Source organism: Agelaius phoeniceus, chromosome 1 (genome assembly GCF_051311805.1).
Source record: "Agelaius phoeniceus isolate bAgePho1 chromosome 1, bAgePho1.hap1, whole genome shotgun sequence".
In the NCBI taxonomy this organism is placed as follows: domain Eukaryota; kingdom Metazoa; phylum Chordata; class Aves; order Passeriformes; family Icteridae; genus Agelaius; species Agelaius phoeniceus.
The window spans coordinates 137,237,291-137,260,038 of NC_135265.1; the positions used below are offsets into that span (position 1 = coordinate 137,237,291).

Consider the following 22,748-nt stretch of genomic DNA (forward strand, 5'->3'; position numbering starts at 1 on the left):
AGTTACAAGAATCTAAATCCAGAATTTCCTTTCCATTAAGTTTATAGAAACTGTATAACATATATATGTTTCATTGATGTTGTTTTATTCATGTCATATTCCACTTTTTTTTTTCTGTGAGATTTATTAATTGATGACTTGGTTTTTTTTTTCTTCAAATTCATTCTTAGAATTCCTTTAGGTCACATTTCATGTCTGGAAGCAACTGAGAGACAAATCTCTAAACCAGCAGAGAAAACATAGGTACATAGCAAATGAGTGTATGGCATCAAACAGATGTCTGGTGTATCTTCAGCCCGCTGTACTCCAGAAGGGAAGAGCGGTACTTCTCAGGTTTTTGTTTGACATAAAGAAAATTCCCAGCTGATGTTAAACATGTGCAACATTAAAAACATCATGAGAATGACAGCAAATGCTATTAGCATAGCAGAGCAGACTGCTTCCCTCCTGTGCCAAAACCAGCAGAGCTGACCCCAGGGCTCTGCTGTGGTTTATTTAATTCTGAGAATAAGTTTATGGGTGATCAACCTTCCAGCAGTCCACAATTCTTGACAGCTACTATTTTCAGCAAATACACTCTATGTTTTTTTTGGTCACTGAGCATTTCGTTCTTCTTAATATAAAGGCTTCAAGTGTGTGAGAGAGTTAAGAGTTGATCAAAGGGACATGTGGCTGCAGGGGTTTGGTGGGGTGACAACATATTTCAGCCTCAGTTGCTGTAGAGGACAATATGGAGCTCATACTTGAGATAAGATTCTCTGGGAGCAAATTGAGTGGTCTGTTTGAGGTTCAGTGTAGCTTGGGCACACAGGAAATTAGTGACTGAGGGTGCAACCAAGTGCTCAGAGCTGAGACTGTGTCCAAATTCTCACTTTACGGTTGTAGGGGATGGATAACCTGAGAAGCTGTTCCCAAAGAATTTCAGGTAACCTGAGAAGCTGTTCCCAAAGGATTTCAGGTAACCTGAGAAGCTGTTCCCAAAGGATTTCAGGTAACTGAGCATTTCTACTCTTTTTCAAATGTCACCACTAACTTTCAGCTAGGCCAATCTAACATGAACATGGCATCTCCACAAAAGGGGAATTATTTGAACGATGACTTCCTCTAAAACTTATCAGCATAACTATAAAAATCATCAATAGTTCAAAAATGCACTATCAGAAACTTGAAGAATGGATTACATGTCTTACCACTACCAAAAATATTTTATTTGGAACATAAAGACATACCTAATACTACACTACCCAAAGACAGACTTCAAATGATGGGTGACCATTTTTTCCAAACCTAAAGCTGCAGCTGTTAACTATAAAAGTATAGACTTCTCTGTAAAACTTTAGGTTCTTCAATAGAAAATACAAGACACATTCATAAAATCCATATTTTATTTTGATAAAGCCCTTATAAATATAAAAGAATTAATCAACTCCACTGTTTACAATATGTAAGAAATATGTAAAACTTCTGTTTACAATATGAAGAAGTAGCCTTATTTCTTTCTCTTTTGAGACCAACAAATCCTTTGTATCCTTCCTGCAATTTGTGAACATTTTTTCCACATTCTGTAGCGACTCACATAACAGGGAAACATATGAGATCCAATCCTAAGTCTAAAAAAGGGAGTGAAAACATACAACACACTCTCACTCTTCTTTTTAGTGCTGCTAAATGCCTTTTTTTTTCTTCAATGGTCTGTTTGTGTTCTTTTCTTCAGAAAATACTCAAAAGGCATTGGGACACCTTGCAGAATATAATAGCTATATTCTGGGGAGGAGAAAACAAAGAATTCCACATATCTTCAACTGAGATAAAATACCTATATCACTATGTCTAATTTATTGTTCTAAAACAGCATATAAAGTCAATCCCAATTGTGATTTCCCTCATGTTTGTTCATCTAAGATCAAATGACCCATTAAGGTAAAAGGCAGAGCATATAAAACCTATTTAAAAATTAACTAAAGGAGAGCAGTTATGGAAGATGAATTCCTCAGAAGTACTACAGAGACTGGTGTTAGTTGCTGACAGTAAAACCTCTAGCTGCCTCTTTCAGGTATCACTCACTTGATTTAACTATGTAGTTCTCACAGTTTGAGAGTAAATCTAATTCTATCCTAAGCTACATCCTATGGCATGTTCATTAATAAAAATATTTCGTGTAAAAAAACCCCAATTTTATTCAGATAAAAAAGGTTCCTGAGAGAAACGCTGGCTCAAGTCAACTTATAAAGACAGAAGTTTCAACGTATTGCTACTAAGGGCTGAGCTTTTTATTAGATGTTGACATGATTCCAATTTCTTTGGCTGTCTCTGACTATTCTCTTTGGTCTTGGAATACAAGTGCAACCACTGAAGTTCACCTATGACAGCAGAACATGAGCCAGCACCTTGACACATTCTACACCTGGGCAGTACTGTGCTCCACAGTGAGATGAGAGGTAAGCAGCATGTGGTTCACACTGCAGTGTGCAATGGTCTGGAACAACAGCTACCCCTGCCTCTTGATTTTAAGGGGCAAAAGTCTGATGCTATAGTCTGATGCTATAGGATATAGTGTAATAATCCCTTATGTTTCACCAAGTGCAACAAACTGGATTTAGGCACAAACAGCTCCCTCTACGCCCTTCCACCTTGCAGTTTTCAGGTTTCAGGACAATTTCATCTTGTGACATTGTGAAATTCAGGAATACCTACTCTACCTGACATGATCTTGCAATATACAAAATCCTTACTATTTGCTTTTTTAAAAACTATCAATCAGTACATGATTACTGCTATGAAGCAGCCAGAATAACAGGATCATATAAATATCTGTCTTACTTAAATGCTACTAGTCATTAGTACTTTTTGTAGGAAAGTAAATATGGTATTGCAGAAGTCAGCAATGAAATTCCATCATCCTTGAAACTTTTTTCCTTGAGAACTGCAATGTGAGGTTTATACAGAAGCTAAATGTTATGTGAGAGACCAGAAGAATAATCCCAAAACATCCTATACTTGATCAATAATACCAAGGATCCTGTTCAGTAATTTGGTGGCAAAATCTGGGCAACTCCTTCACCATTTTTGTCCCTTATGATTAGCAGTGACCTCTGTGTATGCAATGCTGATGGCTCAGTACTTCCAAGACAATGCACTCAAACCCAGTCAGACCTGTTAACATCAATGAACCTGTGATAATTCCAGACATACGTGTGTGAGAAATGACTGCATGGAAACCACTAATAAAACAACACCTATTGGTTAAAAACAACTCACAAAAAGAAATTAAACATCACAAAGTATAATAACTATTAAAATAAATTTGGCCTTTGGTCTCTGAGGGAGCCTACTCTGGATTTACTCCTTCAATTCCTTCTGACTTCTCGTCCCCTTAGAGGCTGGGGAGGCCGGAAGTTTCTCAGCAAGCAGCAGGCGGCCTCATCCTCAGCAGTGCTCAGGAGGCTGCGGAATTTGGCCAGCTGTAACCAAAAGACACATAAGGTTCAGCAGAAAACCCTCATGCAAATACTCATGAAAAAGCATGCAAATAATAAAGACACTTGTCACTTTTTTCCACCTGAAAGAACAGAACTGTATTTTATTAAGTCATGGGGGAATGGCAATTTCACAATTTCTATCCTTGTAAATGAAAAGGGGGATTACTACTGAGAAAATATCCCAAAATACATGAAACTGTGCATGAGGATTACTTGTTTCCTTTATTCACACTTTATCTTCCACAACCTGATCTAAACCAGGGGGTGTTTATACCTTTTTAGCTGGATTTCATAGTTTGGAGATTCTGAAATGTTTTTTGCCAAAAGATAAGATTATGTTTCTTATCATACAAGCATTCTGTGTATGTTTCCTTCTTCAAAGAGGATATTCACAATTAACCTGGAATTGCAGGTGTGGTGCTACAGAAAGCTTCTGCAACTAGCACTTACTCAAACCAAGAGAGATTCCAAATTCTTTCCTTGTGAAGAACTTATTCATAACTTCCAGGACCAGCACTTATTCATGACTCAGCATATGCTGATCTCAGCAGAAACCCCATCAGAGCTCCATGTCTAAACCTTGGGAAATCTGAGGATGATTTTTGACCTAAGTATAGAATTTTGTTTAATTCCTAATCTTTCCAATAGTTACTATTTCTATATTTCACTTTACTTCCCTCCTAGGTTATCAAAGGTAGGACATTACAAAAACCATTCCATCATAATACAGCATTTAGTTGTAATTGCATCATAATGACATTAAGAGCAAAAAATGCCAATGCTACCTTGCTTCACCCCATTCAGAAGCTAACGTTTGTTATTGAGGGTCCTGTAAGTTTCTAAAAACTTAAAAGCTGTTTTTAATTTCTTTCTACCTGAAAAGTGCAACAAAAAGTCTGTAGTAAACTCTAAAGCCCTAAAGAAATCCAAACTTGAGGAATAAAATTAAATGGTAGAACAATATCAGTCACAGTGCTGACTGAACAATCACAGTGGTGGACATTACTGGAAACAAACACTTTAGCTGCATGCATGTTTATATTGATAAGAATATAGCAATTTCTACTGTAATACATAAGATATAGCTAAAGTTTATAAAAAAATACTAATAAAGGATCACTATACTTAACACTTTCCCACACCATGTTCCCTGAGCCTGTTGCATGGCTGTTTGTATACAGAATTTCACATTTTAGAATGTATTTATTACAGATTTGCCCAAATAAGAAACTTTTAACCTGAGAAATGGTTTATCTTTGTAAAATTGATACCTTAAACAGGTTTCCAATCCTAGATCCAAACAGTTGCAGCAAGCCTTACAAAGCCAGATTGAGGGGAGTAAGGAAGAGATATAGATGAGAAAAATAAACACATTGAGCAAATAAATTACTTCAAATCCGTTGCAAACAGAAATTCGAGGTTTCCCAACAAGCAACCCATTCAGGGAACTGTCTTAACACTTAAAGCAAGGACTGAAGTCACCATTTCTGCTGAGTACATGTTCTCTACTCAGAAAAACCTTACACCTAAGAGGATCAGCCCGCTGGGTGTCACTGTTGCCAAGTTACGATACAGCATGAAGCTTTTACAAGAAATGCAAATAGACCCTTTTTTGTGGAATCACAGCTTTCCTAAAACCCCCACTTATTGCAACAGTATTCCCTCTTCATAATTCTAGTAAATTCATCAAGTTTTATGTATTTAGAATGGAAGAAGACATTTACTACTTGTCTGCCAGATAAAAATGCCAAAGACGAGGTTTGAGCAGGATATACAAATAATTAAATCAACTGGAATTCCAGAATTTCTAAGCATCACCAGAACTCTTTTTTTAGGTTCTGTATGGATTATTTTTGTTTCTTAATTGTTAGTGTATGCAGATTCTTTTTTTAAATGAATAATAAATAGCTGTTACAGCAAGAAAGGCAACTAAATTTGATAGACAAATTTTGACTTTTGAAAATCTTGTAACATCTGCAGTGCCAAGGTCTGCAAAAACCCATAATATTGGGTGGCATTTACAATTTCCATTCTTAAAAAAGCAACACTTCTATAGCAGTGAAAAATCCAAAGATACCTGTTCAGAACAAACACTTATGGGCTCTCTCAGAACAATCCAGATGACACTCTCAAGAAGAGGTGGAACAGTGAGAGAGCCAAAGTAAGTCCAGTAGTCCAGGGACTTGGGAAGCAGACAGCTGGGATCAAAGTTTGTGAATAGTGCTTTTTTTCCCTGTAAAGAAATAAAAGAAAAATACCAGGGCAATATTATTTAAAAGCAAGAGGCCAAGGTAAATAATGCCAAAGGAGGTAGAGCTTGTTCCACTATCAGGTGGGCTGGCAGCATCTTGGGTGATGACAGGAGGTCCTCATCACTGCCCTTCTGATGAGGTCTTACCTCAGAGACAGCTTTGCTGTGACTTTCCTTGAAGCCAGCAGGACACCATGAGAGGTGTCAGGCTAGAACAGGCTTCCCTAAGTTACAGATGACCATGAGATGGAAGTGGTGGGGAGAAGACAAAAGATGTTAGAATTTCAACATGGTCTCTGTGAGGCTGGCAGACTAACCCCACAGGTTACTGCCACTTGTTTCCCTCCTCACTCCTCCCAGGAATTACTTCTCTTTCCCCCTGTACTGGATACCAGACCACAGATGTCTGTCTGAACATCATGTTGGGAGTCTGGATAACTTCTCTTGCACAAGCAATAGGTTATTTCTCACCCTCTACCTCAGCAAAACAAGGAAGGAAGTATTTTCCTCATCTTTTTTACAGCTTTCCATAAAGTATGTTGTTTTTCCCCTGTTACTATCCTCATAGCAACAGATTTATCAGAGACTGGGTTTTGTGAGGAATTAGCTGTTTCCTCTGATCTTTTGCTGTGTTAAAACTATGCTTTGTCTACTTAGTTTCAACTTAAACAGAATGCACATAAACTGACTCAAATCAGGTATCAATCACTGGGGATAAGGAAACATGAAGGTACAGGGAGTAGCAGCCATGTTTCAAAAAATAAAAAACCTGACCAACAAAAGCAACTACCAATATTAGCTAGTATTCTTTTAGAAGCACTTGCTCACCTTGATTCTGATGGTGTCCAAGCGGTCAGTAATCTTGTTCAGCTGAGGGTTGCATTCACCAATCTATTAACACCAAAGAAAAAAGAAACACTGGAGCTCCAGAGAAAAGCAACAAAAATTAATAAAAAAGCAAATGCATAATGAAACTGCTTTATATAACTGGAGTGACTGAAAGATCTGATGCATCTTCTGTGCAAGCCTGTGACTAGCTGGTCCTTAGAAATAATACTGGTCATAAAGAAGATTCACTCCCTTGCTAATAGTATTCTGGCTACTCATAGTAATTACTTCAGCTACAAAAGAATTACAAACTTTTCACTACAGGGGTATAGAAACGATTTATCTTTCCTGTTTTAATATGTGGGACATTAAAAGTTACAGACTAACATCAGAAATTTAAACTGCTTCTAACATTGAAAACAATGTTCTTACGTGAGAACATTCCAAACTGAATTTGTGTGCTAAGAAATCCAGTGACACTTCCTCTGAGTCATTGTAATGCCAACTGGAAAGATGGAATTACTGAACTGCTGAAGCAGTTCTTTGCAACTGTTGCATGGAATGGCTCTCTGACTGTGCCAGCACCAGTACTAACTGTTCTCAGGAAGCTTTGTCATCCACCAGAAACCACAGAATTTACCAAAGCCCTATCTTTTGCCATAGATTGTGAGAATTCCCCATCTGCTTCTTCATACAGAATTCAGTGGAGCTGTTGCATGAATCTAATCTTAGAACAGGGAGAGAAGGCAAAAAAGGTATAAAATAATTATTAGGAAATTCTCCAGTTTCTGGCTCTGCATTATTTAATTATTATTATTTTCTAGAAGAAACTACCAGCTCAGAAACAAGCCATTAAAAAACCATTTAAATCAAGCTGTCCCCCTAAATGAACATGTTAGTCAAGAACAAGTTAGTGGGATCCAAATGGGGGCAGCTGAATTAAGTTCCACATCTAATGTTGTTTGGGCTTGCAGACTAGGCAAACTGATAAGTTTCACTGTCTTGAAAAATCTATTAAGCTGATATTTTTATTCTTAAAGAAAGCACAGCTTTCTATATTGGCAGCTAAACACTATGAAGGAAATAAGTATAAAACAAGTTTCTCTTTAGCAATACTTACACAAACCATCACTGTTATCTCTTTGGGCTTATAATGCAGATTTATTATGAGGGCTGAAGCATTCTCTTCTTACCTTCAGAAATACAGCCATGACTGCCAGTCCATCTGACTGACAAGCTGCCTCAACAAAACTGGAATACTTCTCTGCATTCCAATGGACCACATGAAGCTGAAAAGCAAAAGACACAGACAGCATCAACTCTCACTGAACTCAAGTAGTGGCAAATAAATATTACAACTTTACTGGGTTTGACACTCTCTTTCACTCTTTTGTATGCAGAATCATTCAGTGTTCTAAATGCAGATAGTTCATGAAATCAGTAAATATGTAGTTCACACAAATGGCAAAAGCATTTCCAATGGCTATGATTATTAAAAATTTAGTAGCAATCGGCATACCACAGTGCCTGTGAAATTGCTGTTGGGTCCCCAGATTTTGAACTGAGAAGTTAAGACAAAAAAAAGCCAATGGTTATATAACTAGAGGTTTAAAATCCATTTTTAGTAAAGCTGATTTTTAAAAGTGATTGGAATTCATGAGGATGTCATTAGTATTTTACTCTTTTTCTTTAATCAAGCTTTCAGCAACATTAATCATCCACATAAATAGCTAGAAAATAGGCAAATACACATTAAACTTGCACTGACCCCTTTTCCCTTGTTTAGCTTAAGGGAACATCAGCATTTCATTTTTGACACTTTTCAAATGTTATTTTCTATGACTACCAGTAGTGATGCCCTTACAAGCAGCTTGATTATCTCAGGTTTGAGCATTTGCATTTCCAACATGCATTATTCTGGAAGTGTCCTGTCATATTTGCCTAAGAAGCTTAAACACCACCCATCCAGGAGGGAAGAGGAAAAGCTTGTGATGTCTATTTCCATGCCACTTAAGTTTAAAAATTAGGTTTTGTAATTCCTGACCACGCTTCATTTACGGGAGCTCCTGGTTCCCAAGAAGTTCCAGGTTGTTCCAGCCTTGAGCAATGGTCTGACTGCCAAATGGAGAGAGCACACTCATACAGCACTTAAATCTAATGACTTCACAAACATTAATTACTTTCACAAATCCTCAATGGATTAGTAAATCTTATTACACGTAATTTTTAGTTAAAGATGCTCAGAAGCATGGCATGAGATTGGCTTCCCTAAAATTGGTGACCATCATTTCAGATTTTGAACTTCAAGAATGAGGAAAAACAACTCATTGAATGACTTAAACTGGGATGAACCCATGAAAAAAAGGACTTCTTTTTGGATTACAGCACCTACAGGACAAGTAAGAACAATTTAGGAAAACTGAAATCTGCTTTAAAAGATTTCCACATGAAGCAACATAGCTGCATGGCTGAAATAGGGATCTAGAAGTATGAAGATTTTTATTCTAAATATCAATCCTTGCTCAACTTCTATAAGTTTCAATTTTCCATATCTATAAAATGGAACTCTTACTTGGTCTTACATGACATCAATATGTTAAGCATTTGGACTCTAAAGTGCTGAAACATTACTTGCAGCAAGTAAGGAATCCCACTGTCGTCAATAATAATACATGTACAGCTATGATGACACCCATGCTGTCTCACAGCTTTAGAAATCCTTGAAGGAAAGTTGCTATGGATATTATACACTAAGCCAACAGGAGAACATAGTCCATTAAACCTTTCTCAAGTGCATTAATATCCTGGAGTTCATAGTGTCTGCTCTGCTCCCTATTACAAATTCACAGAACCTATGCTGAACAACTTTTAAGCAATTACATTTTTTCATACACAAAAAGGAAACAGATACTCTCAGTCAGAAATTACCTTTATTGTGGATTTGAGAAAAAAAAAAACACCATCAAAAACAACCCAACAAAGAGCAAAAAGGAAAGTTCCCACAGCTACTAAAAGCCCACTCCCACTCCCTTATAGCTTTGCCAAAAAAAAACCCAGAAGGTAACCCTCCAAAAACCAGAGCCCCCAAACAGAGTGTGAAACACTTCTGGGCACAGACCCATTCTCAATGGCTTGTGACTTCTCTAAGGAATATATCCTGTCTTACCACCGCGGTGTCACTGCAGCTTGTGAAGAGACCTTGATCAGACCGTATGTTGTCACAGAGAATGGAGCCATGGATCCCTTCTTCTTCCTGGGGGGCTTAAGGGCCAAACCTTGCAGTCTTCTTTACCTGTACATGAATTCTTTCTTCAATTCAGTCGATGCTTTTTCTTCAAACCTTGCACATCTTCCTTACAAAGGTCAGCACTGAAAACATCTTCATGTCTCCTTCTGAGGTATTTTCTTTTGTGTGAACAATATTCAGAAGCCTTGGTTTAAATTCTGAGTTTCTTATCCCAAAGCCAAAGTGACATCTAGAGAGCTTCCTGTGGACGGTTACCCAACCGACAGGTAACAGAAAGGCTTTTAGACTGGCTAGAAATTCAGAGATATTTTCTCCTTCCATTTGGTTTCTTAGATGGGAAACATATATTTTCTCAGCTAGAAATTAGGGTTTGGTACTTAATGGTTTTAAAGCACCTCTATTAATTCTTTATATTCCATCTCACCTGGTTCCTGTGGAAAACATAAGCCTTTAAACACTGCAAATGTCACTTTTCCCCATTAGTGTTAGAAAATCAATCTTTTTTCCTGACCAGTATCTCTTATAGCATTTCCAGTAAAATCTGATCACACCACAGTGCATACATTACATTTTTTTCTTCTGTAGTATTATGCCTTTTATTTGGCCATTTATTTTTACACTTTTTACTTCTTTTTAACCCCAGAAAACTCTGACACTGTCTGAATCACATGTTTTTAAAGATCTCAATCTCCTGAAAATATTCCATGGTAGTTCCATTTGCAAAGAGGAATCTCATACTGAGAACTTCCTCCTGCAGATTACTCAAATACAAAGGAGACAGAGCAGGAGTGAATGCTCTATGCCAGAGCAGATGGTGCACTTCTCTCTTTGGCACACCACCTCCACTGAAGCACAGTACCCCACAGACAGCAGGCACCCCACAGATATGAAGCCATGGTTCTCAAAGTCATAACCACCACATTGCTAAGTGCACCACAAAATGCAACATTCCTATGTCTTGCATAAACTTTACACTACATAGGCCCCAAATCCAATAATTCTGTGGTTTGTCACTGAAGATGACTTTGAAAATATTCTCCAAGGAGGAAACAATGAAAGACAAAGTTTAAAATAACTCTTGAACATTAAGTCTTGCTCTTATCGAGCTCTTGTCTTCCGTACTCCTTTTTTAATCCTCTGCAAAGCTTTCATAGAGGTTCTCCTTTGAGAAAGGACTAAACATGCAACACTTCAGGAAGACCACTTTTCAATAAAACGAGGGGAAGATAAAAAGCAGGAAGAGGAAGGGCAATATTATTCTTGTAATGGAAAACTAGTCACAAGCTTAGAGGTACAGATGACTCCATGTAAAGCCTTACCTCTGCCGCATACTTCATCCCATCCACCGTGTGCTCAGAGCCAGCTTCATCATTGGATCCCCAGTGGAAGTGAATCTGGCGCAGCCTGTAGGTCCCGCTGAGTGGCCCCCCAGTCAGCACTAGAAACCCAAACAGAGGAAAAGGCTTCACTGAGAGAATGGAGTCTCCATCCATATCCTCTAAACTCACACCAGACTTCAGTCTTCGGACACTCCTCTGCTCCTGCTCATAAGTTGTCTCAGACGGCTTTCCATTTCTTGGAAGTGCTACAGAAACCCTCACCTGTCGAGGATATGACTGTGAAAATTGTATTTATGGGCAGATTAGTGGGTTATGGCCCACTAAAGGGTATGCTGTTATTGTCAAAGTTGGATATTTCTCAGAGAATGGGAAAATACTTCTATTTTTCAACACTCAAGAGTTTCCTCTCTTGATTATATTCAAAAGAATCACTAAGAAATTAAGCTCAAAATATAGGTTTTATGGATAAGGAGCAGGATCATAAAAATTAATGTCAGCAGAATTTATTTTCATCTTTGAAATTTGGTGGAAAATAGGAGAAGCTTAAATTTTCAGAGCTCTTTCCTTCATTTGCAACTAGATCCAGTTATATCAGATAAAAGTCTGAGGAAAAGGAGCTTATACTAACATAAATAAAATTAGGCATGTGCATTGCACAACTGCAATATTACAGAAAATTAGCCAGGGCTGGAAAGCATGTCCTATGAGGAGCAGCTATGTACTTTGGGTTTTTCTAGTTTTGAGAAAAGGAGGCTGAGGGGTGTCCTCACTGCTCTCTGCTTCTGTGGAGGGGAAGCAGAGAGGGAGCTGCAGGTCTCTTGTCTCAAGTATCCAGTGACAGGACTCGTGGGTAAGGCTCAAGGCTGTTCCAGGGAAGATTTAAACTGGATGGTAGGAAGCATTTCTTTACCATGATGATGGTCAAACACTGGAACAAGCTTCTTAGAAAGGCTGTCAAAGCCCCAGGCTTATCAGAGTTTAAGAGGCATTTGGACAATGACCTTAACATCTTTTAACTTTTGGTTAGCCCTGAACTGCTCAGGCAGTTGGACAACATGATCATTGCAGGTCCCTTCCAACTGAAAGAATTCTATTCTATTCTATTCAAACTAACATGCATATGGGTGGGCTTTTCATTATTTTGCTTTTGCAAGCACTCACAATTTTCTTGTCAGACTTAGAATCAAAATATCTCTTCACAGAGCCTGGAATGTGAATTACACCCAGAGAGATTTCTTATTCACAGCAAAACAAGTCACTCCACTCACCCAGCTCTGTATGACCTCTGAGTGTTTGGGAATCAGTCTGGAATAGTTTACTGGCTCATTACAGAAATTTTAAGGGGAAATGAGGGTAGATTTAACCAGATTTTTTTTAAATTAAGAGCAGAAGGGAGGACAATAGCAATTTTTTCTCTTCTAGATGTAGTGCTAAACCTACACTTTCTTAGGAACAAAATCCACCAAATAAACATGAAAGAAGAATTTTTTAAGTTGCCTATTTGCTAACACAAGTAGCTTGGATAATGAAAAAGAAGTGGGACTGTTTATTCTGGGGAAAAATATTTAACTTCCTTAACGCTTCAACTCAAAAAACATGCATTTCCACAGCCTATAAACTTAGCAAACAGAGGAAATGGGGCAGTGGCAGTTTAAAATTCTTTCTTTTAAGGACTGTAAACTTCGATGCAAATGATCCCAGAAAAGTGTAAAGATCAGTGTTCTAACTGACTGAGAAAAACTAATTTGTAGAAATGCACCAGCATGAAATACTTATGCTGAAAACTGTGGAAAATGGCCTGTTGATCTATTTGTGCTGCATCACACAGTGATGGTAAAACCATTTAATTCCAACAGTAATTAAGGAAGAGGATACTCAGAAGTTTTTAAGGAAAATATCAGTATCTTGAATTTTTAAAAATATTGGAAGAAGATCAATAGAGCAATTTCAAAGAATGGAGCTAATGTGGTACCAAAGAGCATAAACAGACTTACACAAACAGTTACAAACTTGGCCCAGTTCCAATGTTGACCAAAGTGAGGAAATAGTTCATATGGGAATCAGTTAATAATGCATTAGAAGATGCTAATGTATTTAGTACCAATCAATTTGATTTTGTTTCCATGAAACCAACACATGGCAGGAGTTCTTACTTCACAGAGGTGCCCCAGAAGCCAAATTTGGGCCCTAGAAAATTCAGTATTTTTTGAGCAATGACCTGAAAGAAAACAAAAACAATACTGATAAAGTTTGTCAGTGACAACTACTAGGGAAAACAGTGAATTACTCAATTTATGTTTGTGGACTGAAGAATCTGGTCCATGCATAGAAGACATGGAGTCTACTGAAGGAGACTGGGTATTCCATCTGTAAATTATCTGATCAACATCTGTCAGTGCTTTGCCACAATATGAGCTACATCCATGGAGATACAGCCTGGGGAAAGCAGTGAGAGGAGGATCGCATTACTATTGCTTTGGTACCAGGAGAAGCCTAGAGAAACGTTGCTCAGGCCCTGTCACTTCATGGAAGGAGTTAAAAATGTGGAAGAGGTTCTTGGTGTATTCGCATTCATTAACATTTTTTCTTTTAAACTGTGAGGGTAATTAACAATTAGAACAACTTACCAAAGGCTGAGGTAGGTTCAGCATCGCTGGAAAATTTGAAATCAAGATTGTGTATTTTTCTAAGAGATGTGCTTTAGTTCACCAGCATCTACTAGGCTCGAAGCAGAGATTAATTCTGGGAAGTTCCGCAGCATCTGACACAAGGTCAGACTGATCATTGATGGTCAGCTGGTGGCTTTCAGGCAACATCCAGTGTTGACAGAAAGTTTAAAACTAAGACTGTTCAGGAAACAAAAACATGATGCTGTCTCCATCTATGTCTCTCCCTCTTGCCACTATGAGCTAATAAGTCCTCAGGACTAAGGGGTCATCAAAAAATTCGTCTCTCTCTGGCTTTGATGCTTATGAAAGCACCATGGTCTTGAATCCTCAGCTAAGCCTCACACAGCCACAAAATGATTTTATTGCTTGAAGATTCTGCACTCCTACAGCTTGAAGAGGTGCATGCTGCCTTGCCCAAAATCCAAGAGAAGGTTTCAAAGATGAAGGCAGTAACATTACAAAGACTATAATACATCAGAGAACTTCTAAATAAGAATTATTGTTTGCAAAAAGGGAAGCTACATACTCCTGGAAAAGACTTGGGCAATAATACTTTTCAGAGAAGAAAAGGGATTACTTGGGATCTATTTCACTTGTTCTGTATTGGCTCTTACTTGTCATAAGAAGGCTGAGTATAGGTCATAAAAAAGGGAAAAACATATAACCAAACCTGCAGCTAAATTCAGATAAGAGATTTGAGCGATTCGGTTGGAATGAACCTGTAATGAGACACAAAGGATTCATCTGCAGTGAGAAAGAGAGAGCAGCATTTGAAAAATTGTACACAACACTGTTCAAACAGGGAGCTGGCACTATCCAGCTGGTGGGGGTGGATCAAACCATTCCTGTAAGTAGGGAATCCCAACACTTTCTGAGAAACACAACCTCGAACTGGTGTCCAAATATGTTCCCACACTGCACCATGCTGAAAGGCAGGGGAAAAGGAATCTCTCATCCAGAGGAGCAAAGCCTTACTGTTTATTAGGAGTGCACATCCAACAGTAGACATGTTCAGGGTGTAGGCATTCCATTTAGGAATTGGTGGAGAAAGTTACAGCGCAAGAGTAAAGGAACAAACCTGATTTGTTGACGGTGTCATCAAACTCCACACTGGTGGAGTGCCCGTTGTTAAGGATGATTTTAGCAGAAGCTGGATCATAACTGGGATTTAGAGGACGGAGGGAGGGATCATACTTGGTTTCCTCAGTTTTGATGTCGATGGGTGACTGACGGTCTCCATTAGCGACAGGAAAAACCTCCTTCCAGTGGGCAGGCCCTGCAATGCATTGGAGGAGAAGTCTAAATTGCTGACAGCAGCCTCATTGTTACGAAAGAAAACTCTACTTGAATTGTCCTCATCTGCATCTTCTAAATTCAAAAAGGATGCATCAGGAAAACACAGATCAAAACATTCAGCTACTTTTGTTGCATCATATTGCAATAGCAGTTCTCCAGATCCCTCCATGTACCTTGCATGCACCTTTAAACAAGGCCACAGTATGTAGATAATTATTCCCTCAGTAAGACTCAGCTATGCACAAGACACATACAACAAATGCTCACTCAAATCAGGCATCCTGTATCCAATGGGCACTATGTCCCAATGAATTTCTGACATGCCATTTTTGCCTAATATCATGTCTCATTGTGTCTTTAAGGATTACCTCTTTTCTAGGCAGAATTTTTTATGCCTTATTCATTTACTGCAAAAGACCTGAGAACACGTCTTCCACCGATCACTCTGAATGAGATGGGGAGATGTCAAAAACTGTTGAGTGGTTCCTGGAGCCTGAGGGCAGTGCCTGGAACCTAAACCCTGCTGCAGCTCTGATCACCTCCTCCCAGCCCACCAACTGTGCACACCAGCTGTCACAAGGAAGAGAGACTGCCACCCTCTAATCATGAAGTGTCCATGCACACATACACACACACACACTAGTGTAGCACTGCCAAAATCAAAGCACAGGAACACTCAGGACAGTGGTGCCTGCATGAGGTTTGTATTTCTACTGCCTTCAGCTGATGAGAGTAGATCTTCCAGACACAGAGCCATTGACCCAACTTAGGTAGAAATTATAGGACTAAAGAAACTGTTAATCAATACCAGTCATCTCAACCTTCCTCTCTCCAAGCAGGATAAGCCAAATGTCACATGAAAAATTAATAAATCAATAATATGGATATGAGAAAATAGCAAATAACATCCTAAAACAGTAAGAAAAGCTTCACTGATAAGATGTGTGAGTTATCTGTTGTTACCTACTAAGCATCAGAGAGTTCCCAATAATTCACAATAAGAGTATATGTGCCATTGTTTAACCATATTTGGATAAGAGGGTAAAGAAAAATATGAACACCCTGGGGAATATATTCTATAAAGACAGAAAATAAGGTTTAGGATGAAAAGGAGGGGAGAGCAAGGGGAAAGAAGAAAGAAAAAAGAGAAAGGTGAAAGTCTGCAGGGCAAATGATCCTTCAGTATTAAGAAGAACACAGAACTTGTTTTCCCCCCAGGCTTATAATGGGTAAAAAGCAAAATAAATCAATTGAGAGACTGGATATATGAAATACTTAATATGAGCATCAGAACCTGGTCAAATAAAATCTGCATCACTGGATATCCTCATAACTAACTCCCTACACTGAAGATAACTGACCGCAAAAATTGGGTTTGGGTCTTTCTGCATGGCTTAGCACTTAAACAAAAATGATGACAAAAACGATGAAAACGTATGATGCAGTGGTTAATAGCCTAACATCAAGAGCTGTCAGGTATTTTTCTTTCTTCGACTTCTATTGAAATGAAACTCACAGGTGCTAAAAGCACCCATGCACGCCTGCAGTAAATCAAGGAGGAAGCGCCCACAGCCAGGGGCTGCAGCTTGCACAGCAACTGGGCAGAGAATGATTCCCCTCTGAGCAGCACAGAAAAACAGAAGGGGGAAAACTTGTAAAGAATAGCCTAAGACTTTAACCTCAGAACAAAGACAAAGGCCTTCAGTCTTGATTTTTAAAAAAGTACTTTTGTTAATTACTTCCTTAACTAAACTCAATAAAGAAATAGATTCTAAGGCAGAAGATAAAAATCCTACTGGTTTGAAACATAACACTGTTTAAACCTCATTCCTATCAGTTCACAAATGGTCATCAAAGCTATTCAATACTCTAACTACATACAGTTTAGAATATCATTTTAATTGTGTTTTGATCCTAATACCCTGTAGTTAGGGATGCAACACAAAATTTTATTTGAAGAAGCCTACTCCATAATTTATACCTCACTACCATGATTTGGAACTCCTAGAAAAAGTTTATTGCTACTTAATTTTAATAATTCTAACACTCCTTAACTGAGAAAAGCCAAAAATATACTTATGTGCTTAACTACTTGGTGTCCTATTGCTCTGTCTCAGAACTAACTATAGTTATTTGAATTAAATAATATGGATGACTTGTATTCAGAAATAATACAAAGTTGCCAAAAAGAGGACCCAAGGCTGTGATTCTGTCACTGCCTAATTATTTAACAGTAATATAATATTCAGTTCTAAAATGACATTATTGCTGGTTTGGCACTTGTTCTTGGCTCAGATGACCAAAATACTGGTTTGCTATGGTGTTAAACATCTACCAGTGACCAAACTACCAGACATCTGACCTTTCAAAATATACAGGAATGTATCAAGAAACTTCAGCTCATTTTATACCACTAGGTTATATCAACAACTATTACTTTCTAAGTAATCTACCAGCAATCTACTACAATTATCATGCTTTTGTCCCTCTAGGAAAACTGTGACTCAATTCATTTCTACAGACCCCAGCCCAATGCAAACTTTGTGTATGACTGTTGTAAAAAAAAAGCCATTGCTGTTGAAAGAGATACTCAAATGCATATCATACAATCAGATTAAAGCCAGAGGGGTCCCCAGGGTGAAATTTTTTTCTGAATTAGATGCCTCCATATTAAAATAATGTACACTAAAGTTTTCTAAATAAGCACTTTCAGGGAGTATAACTCATTAATTCACCTCTTTTCATTTTTTCCTTTACTGAATGAAAGTGATTAATATACCAGTTTTTGAACTTATGAAATCCTCTCCTGCTGTTGGGAAAATGTTCTCTTGCTAGAGGCAATTTTCTAGTAGCTCTTAACAATCAAAGCTATTGTGACTGAGATTTATGACTAAAAACTGAAGCATCTGCTCTGAAGATTTCATGCCTTTATTTTGGACACACCATTACCACAGGCAATGAATTGTCTGACACTTTCAGGTCAGACTATCGCTGCACGTACCACTCACCAGCATTGCACACAGCCAATTCATGAAACAGGTCTCACAGGGAAGGCAGTTAGGAATTTGGCAGGAAACAGAACTAACTATAGCACCTCACAGTGCTGCATTTTGATCTAGCTAAAGCTAAATATTAAAAATTTCATCAACAGGACAACTTGAGGCAAGCCTAGTGAACATACTACAGGATACAGTTGAATTCTAGTGAGCCTCTATATGTGCATAAATGGAGCATGTACAGGTGAAAAGGGGTTTGGTTTTTTTTTTCACAGTTTGTTATTATATATAGAAAATTCATTATTTTCGAATGGTCTGGCCTTGACAGGATCACATCCTTGTTTTGTCGCAGACATATTTTATGAAAAATCCTTTTGCCAGGATCTTTTATCCTGAGAAGCTGAGATGCTTCAGCTTCTCCATGTTTTGCTGCTTTGGAATGTGATCTGGAGAGTTGTTTACCCAGCATGTGAAATTGCTTTTACTTGATGACCAATGACAGCCACCTGTGTTGAGGCTGTGAGCAGTCACAAGATTTTATTATCATTCCATTCCTTTCCTTGCTAGCCTTCTGATGAAATTCTTTCTTCTATTCTTTTAGTAGTTTTAATATATCATTTTCTTTTAATATATATCATATAATATATATAATGAAATGATAAGTCAGCCTTCTGAAGCATGGAGTCAAGATGCTCATCTCTTCCCTCATCCTGAGACCCCTGTGAACACCACCACATTGTTTATTTCTAAAGAGAATCCATTGCCCAGTTTATCAATCACAGAGTGCTTAAATTTATAAACTTAGGTTTGCAAGTAATTTGATTGCATATTAGGTTACAGTAAGATGAGCTCAAACAAAGGTAATTAAAAATTCATTATGGGTAAAATTAAGCACCTTTTAAAAAGCAGATAATGAAATTACATAATTATTCTCAGAAAAAACAAGTATAAGGAGTTCTGGCTCAACTGAATCCTCTTAAAGGTCATTTACAATCTAAATGATTCTATGAATTAATATCCCTTTTATTTATAAAATGCCTCAACATTACTGTAGTAACTAGATCAAGAGAAATTTTTGCTGTAACAGACAATACATGTAAATAATTACTATATATTTCATTAAACAAATAGTTAACTAAAGTCAATTGTTTTCCCACTGTGGTCCCTTCCAACTTTACTCATTCGTTGATTTGCCTTTTAACTAAAGCAATTCCCATGTAAACAAAACAGGACTCAAGGGGCAAGAATATTCCCATCCTGATAGGAACCTTGAGCAACAGTGAAAAGCATGCATGATACCACACTGAAGCCGGTCTTCAAGATTTCAGTATTATGCCTCTACATATAAGCAACATCAAAACTGTGAGGTAAGAAAAGTGGCAAGAAAGCAAAGGCCAAGGTTTTCACAGAAATAAAATAATGCCTTCATGCATTTCAGAAATAGGTGCATCAAAGTAACCAAAGTAATCAAAGTAAAGAGAACTTCTGCATTAGGTGTGTGTGACAAGAGACTGGTAGCACAGAGGCTGCAGGTGTGGCTTGTGTGAGAAGCTGCTGAAGCTTTCCCCATGTCCAATAGGGCCAGTGCCAGCTGCTCCAGGATGGACCCACTGCTGGACAAGGCTGAGCTCATCCATCAGGGACAGTGCTATCACCTCTGGGTAACAGATTTAAGAAGGGGAAAAAGTTACTGTGCAACAGCAGCTGAAAGAGAGGAGTGAGAATATGGGAGAGAAACAGCTCTGCAAACACCAAGAGGAAGGGGAGGACATGGTTCCAGAGCCTAAGCAGATTCCCTGCACCACAGTGAAGACCAGGGTGAGGCAGCTGTGCCCTGTATGGAGGTCCACAGTGAAGCAGAGATCCACCTGCAGCCCAGGAGGGTCACAACTGGAGAAGGTGGATGTGTCTTGAAGGAAGTTTTGACCCCATGGACAGCCTACACTGGAACAGGCTCCTGGCAGGACCCCATTGGAAGCCCGAGCTGGAGCAGGTTTGCTGGCAGGACTTGGGGCCCCCTGGGGAATCCACGCTGCAGCAGTTTGTGAAAAACTACAGCCTGTGGGAAGCCCTCACACTGGAGAAATTAATGGAAGGCTGTTTCCATGGGTGGGACCCTATACTGGAGCAGGAGCAGAGTGTGAGTAGTCCTGCTGCTGAAGAGAAGGGAGAGGCAGAGACAATATGTGATGAACTGACCACAGCTGGTGCAGGAGAGGCCATAGAGAAATCCTGTGGAGTGAAGGAGTGAAGTTGGGCCTGTGATAAAGGGAGGGTTGGAGGGAAGGTGTTTTATTTTCTCATTGCCTTACTCTGATTTGATAAGCAACAAATAAAACTAATTTCCCCAAGTCGAGTCTATTTTGCCTATGAAAGTAACTGGAGAGTTACTTAACCTCTGAGCCTTTTAGTCTATTTTCTCTGCCCTGTCCAGCTGAGGAGTGATACAGTGGCTTTGGTGGGCACCTGGTCCAGCCAGTGTCAATCCCTAAATCTTTTAATTCTTTACCTAACAGTGAGCCAGTGTCCTTAATCATAGATATTCCATATATGCAGACATGTATGTTTTAATATTTGCCAGTTTACTTTATGCACCTAATGATTTATGTTGTGACTGTTGCAAGTAGCAATTGTAGAACTAAGAGTGAACACAGATGTCTTTTCAACTCTTCAGGCAGTCAACCACACTATATAACTGCACCACATTTAATTTATTTCACTTTATTTCTGTCTGAATTGAAAAAGGTAATCTTTGTTTCAAAGAAACTATTTTCAGGGCCACGAAGGCAAACAAAATTTTCGAGAATCAGAGCAATTTCCTTCACCTGCTACTCAATCAAATGACAATAACAAGAAAAATCAGTAAAATAAATGCAGTAGAAGAGAAAAAGTTAAGAAATAAAACTGATGCTAGGGAAGAGCACTGAAGTGTTTGATATCCATGCCTCCCTCCTCTAATGTCCTGGAAAAGGTGTGGTGAAGGGCATGGACCCCCACAGCTGCTGTGGGGCTCCAAGTAAGCAGTGAAAGGCAAACTCCACCTCAAATATATTACCATGCAGGCAGTAAATAGAGTTTTATAGGAGAGATAGGGCCCCAAGCATGGTCCAGGGCCACCCCAGTAGAAATTCTGGTGGCCTCCCCTCTCTATAGGTTGAGAATAGCAAACAAGAAGAGACAGGATAAGGGAGGGAAAGTGGACTTCTTATCTGGGCAGTGCAGGTGAAGCTCAAAGCATAGAAACATATGGAGAAAAAAAATTGAAAAACAAGACCCATTTACGTCTTCAGGGGAGGGGTAGGGTAGACTGCACAACAGCAGATAACACACCCAATCATTGCAACATCCCTGTGATCCACCACCACTACCCAGTTTGTCAGGAAAAGTACATCCATCCAGAAAAGATGGAACAAGAGGGCCAGGAAGGAAAGGTAGTACTTTCTATGCACAAACAGTATTCCAAAGTCTAAGTAATATGCACAAAGTCTAAGAATATGCACAAAGCATATTCTTATAGGCATTAGTATATGCAAATATATAGCTGTCTCACTTTACTGTCACAGCATTTCATTTCTTTATGTACAGACAATACAAGATATTCCACGTATTTTATCAGAGTTGAGCCTACAATTTACAAAAACACTTTTATTTCTACTTGCATGACTTGTGGGACCGTCTGCACACTGGAGCAGCGTTTGCATGACTGAAGATGCAAAACAGAGCCAAGTCTTTAAGCCTGCAGATGAGCCCATCTTGGGACTTCAAAGACTGACAAGATGAAGGAAACCACTGAACAACTAAAGTCCAAAAGCATCTCCTCTTAGATGCATAGTTATATATTTAAATAACCCAGTCAAGTAACTAGGATTTCCCACCGTGTAGTAGAAACAGAACAGAGTTGTAATCAGAAAAGCACTGCTGGTACAGCAGTTCCGATCAGTGCAGCTGTCAGCCACGTACTCGATCTGTGCACGCAACTGTTCAGCTGAAGGAGTGAACGAAATCCCAAGCGGGAACGCGGCACACCGGACCCGGAGCCAAGCCCGGCCCGGCTCTGCAGGCGATGCCGCACGCACGGACACCTCTCAGCCGCCTGCCTTGCAGAACACCGAGACAAAAATCGGCTCGCTGCAAAGCATTTCAGCTCACCCAGCTCTCCGAGGGCGCTGGGCTGCCGAGCCCAGCGGCGGCAAGTGCTGCCCGCAGGACCCCGCTGCCCGCCCCGACGGCCCCGGCCCCTCTTCCCTACCGTTGTGCTCGTCGTATCCCCAGTGCAGCATGGCTCTGTTCTCCTGCCGGCTCGGGACGGCACAGGACAGGACAGGACGGGCTGGGATGGGACGGGATGGGGCGGGAGAGGCGGCTGCGCCCGATTTGAAGGCGACGGGGCGGCGACGCCCCGATCCTCGGGCGCTGATAAGGAGACCTGCAGCGCTCCGGCCTCCTGGCCATCCGTGCCTGTTGTCGCCTCAAGCCCTTCGTCACCTAGGCTCTCCCCAGCCTCCCCCCAGCACCGTCGGGGTGGCCCGGGGACGCAGTGCCATGTCTCAGGAGCCCTCTCCAACAGAGGGAAGGTGGCTCCACCAGCCCCCGTCCCGCCAGAGCACGAATTGTGCGGCAGTGCCCATTCCTGGGGTCACCC

The 22,748-nt window shown here is 39.5% G+C and overlaps 1 protein-coding gene across 5 annotated transcripts; it reads right to left on the bottom strand.

The window, feature by feature from the left end:
• Positions 1–1,371: 1,371 nt before the first annotated feature.
• LOC129122496 (carbonic anhydrase 13-like) lies at positions 1,372–22,662 on the bottom strand. Of its 5 annotated transcripts, none has more exons than XM_054636396.2 (8): positions 22,356–22,485; positions 14,893–15,090; positions 13,247–13,363; positions 11,125–11,243; positions 7,752–7,847; positions 6,559–6,621; positions 5,557–5,712; positions 1,372–3,461 (listed from the first exon to the last, which is right to left on the bottom strand). In XM_054636396.2, the coding sequence occupies exons 1-8, from the start codon at positions 22,384–22,386 to the stop codon at positions 3,348–3,350; spliced, it is 894 nt and encodes a 297-aa protein (XP_054492371.1). In that variant the 5' UTR covers positions 22,387–22,485; the 3' UTR covers positions 1,372–3,347. The 5 variants fall into 5 exon arrangements, with proteins under 5 accessions (XP_054492371.1, XP_054492404.1, XP_054492378.1 ...); XM_054636429.2 differs by lacking the exon at positions 13,247–13,363 and adding an exon at positions 13,140–13,172 and having other exon boundaries at positions 22,356–22,483; XM_077188307.1 differs by lacking the exon at positions 1,372–3,461 and adding an exon at positions 3,561–4,794 and having other exon boundaries at positions 22,356–22,662.
• Between the last annotated feature and the right edge of the window lie 86 nt (positions 22,663–22,748).

Bases quoted from the DNA above. Each gene is read 5' to 3' on its own strand.
- LOC129122496 (XM_077188307.1), bottom strand. From the start codon at position 22,386: ATGCTGCACTGGGGATACGACGAGCACAACG. The intron at 15,091-22,355 runs GTAGGGAAGAGG...AATGCATTGCAG, and splicing joins GGGATACGACGAGCACAACG to GGCCTGCCCACTGGAAGGAG. The intron at 5,713-6,558 runs GTGAGCAAGTGC...ATTTCTTTACAG, and splicing joins TGGACACCATCAGAATCAAG to GGAAAAAAAGCACTATTCAC.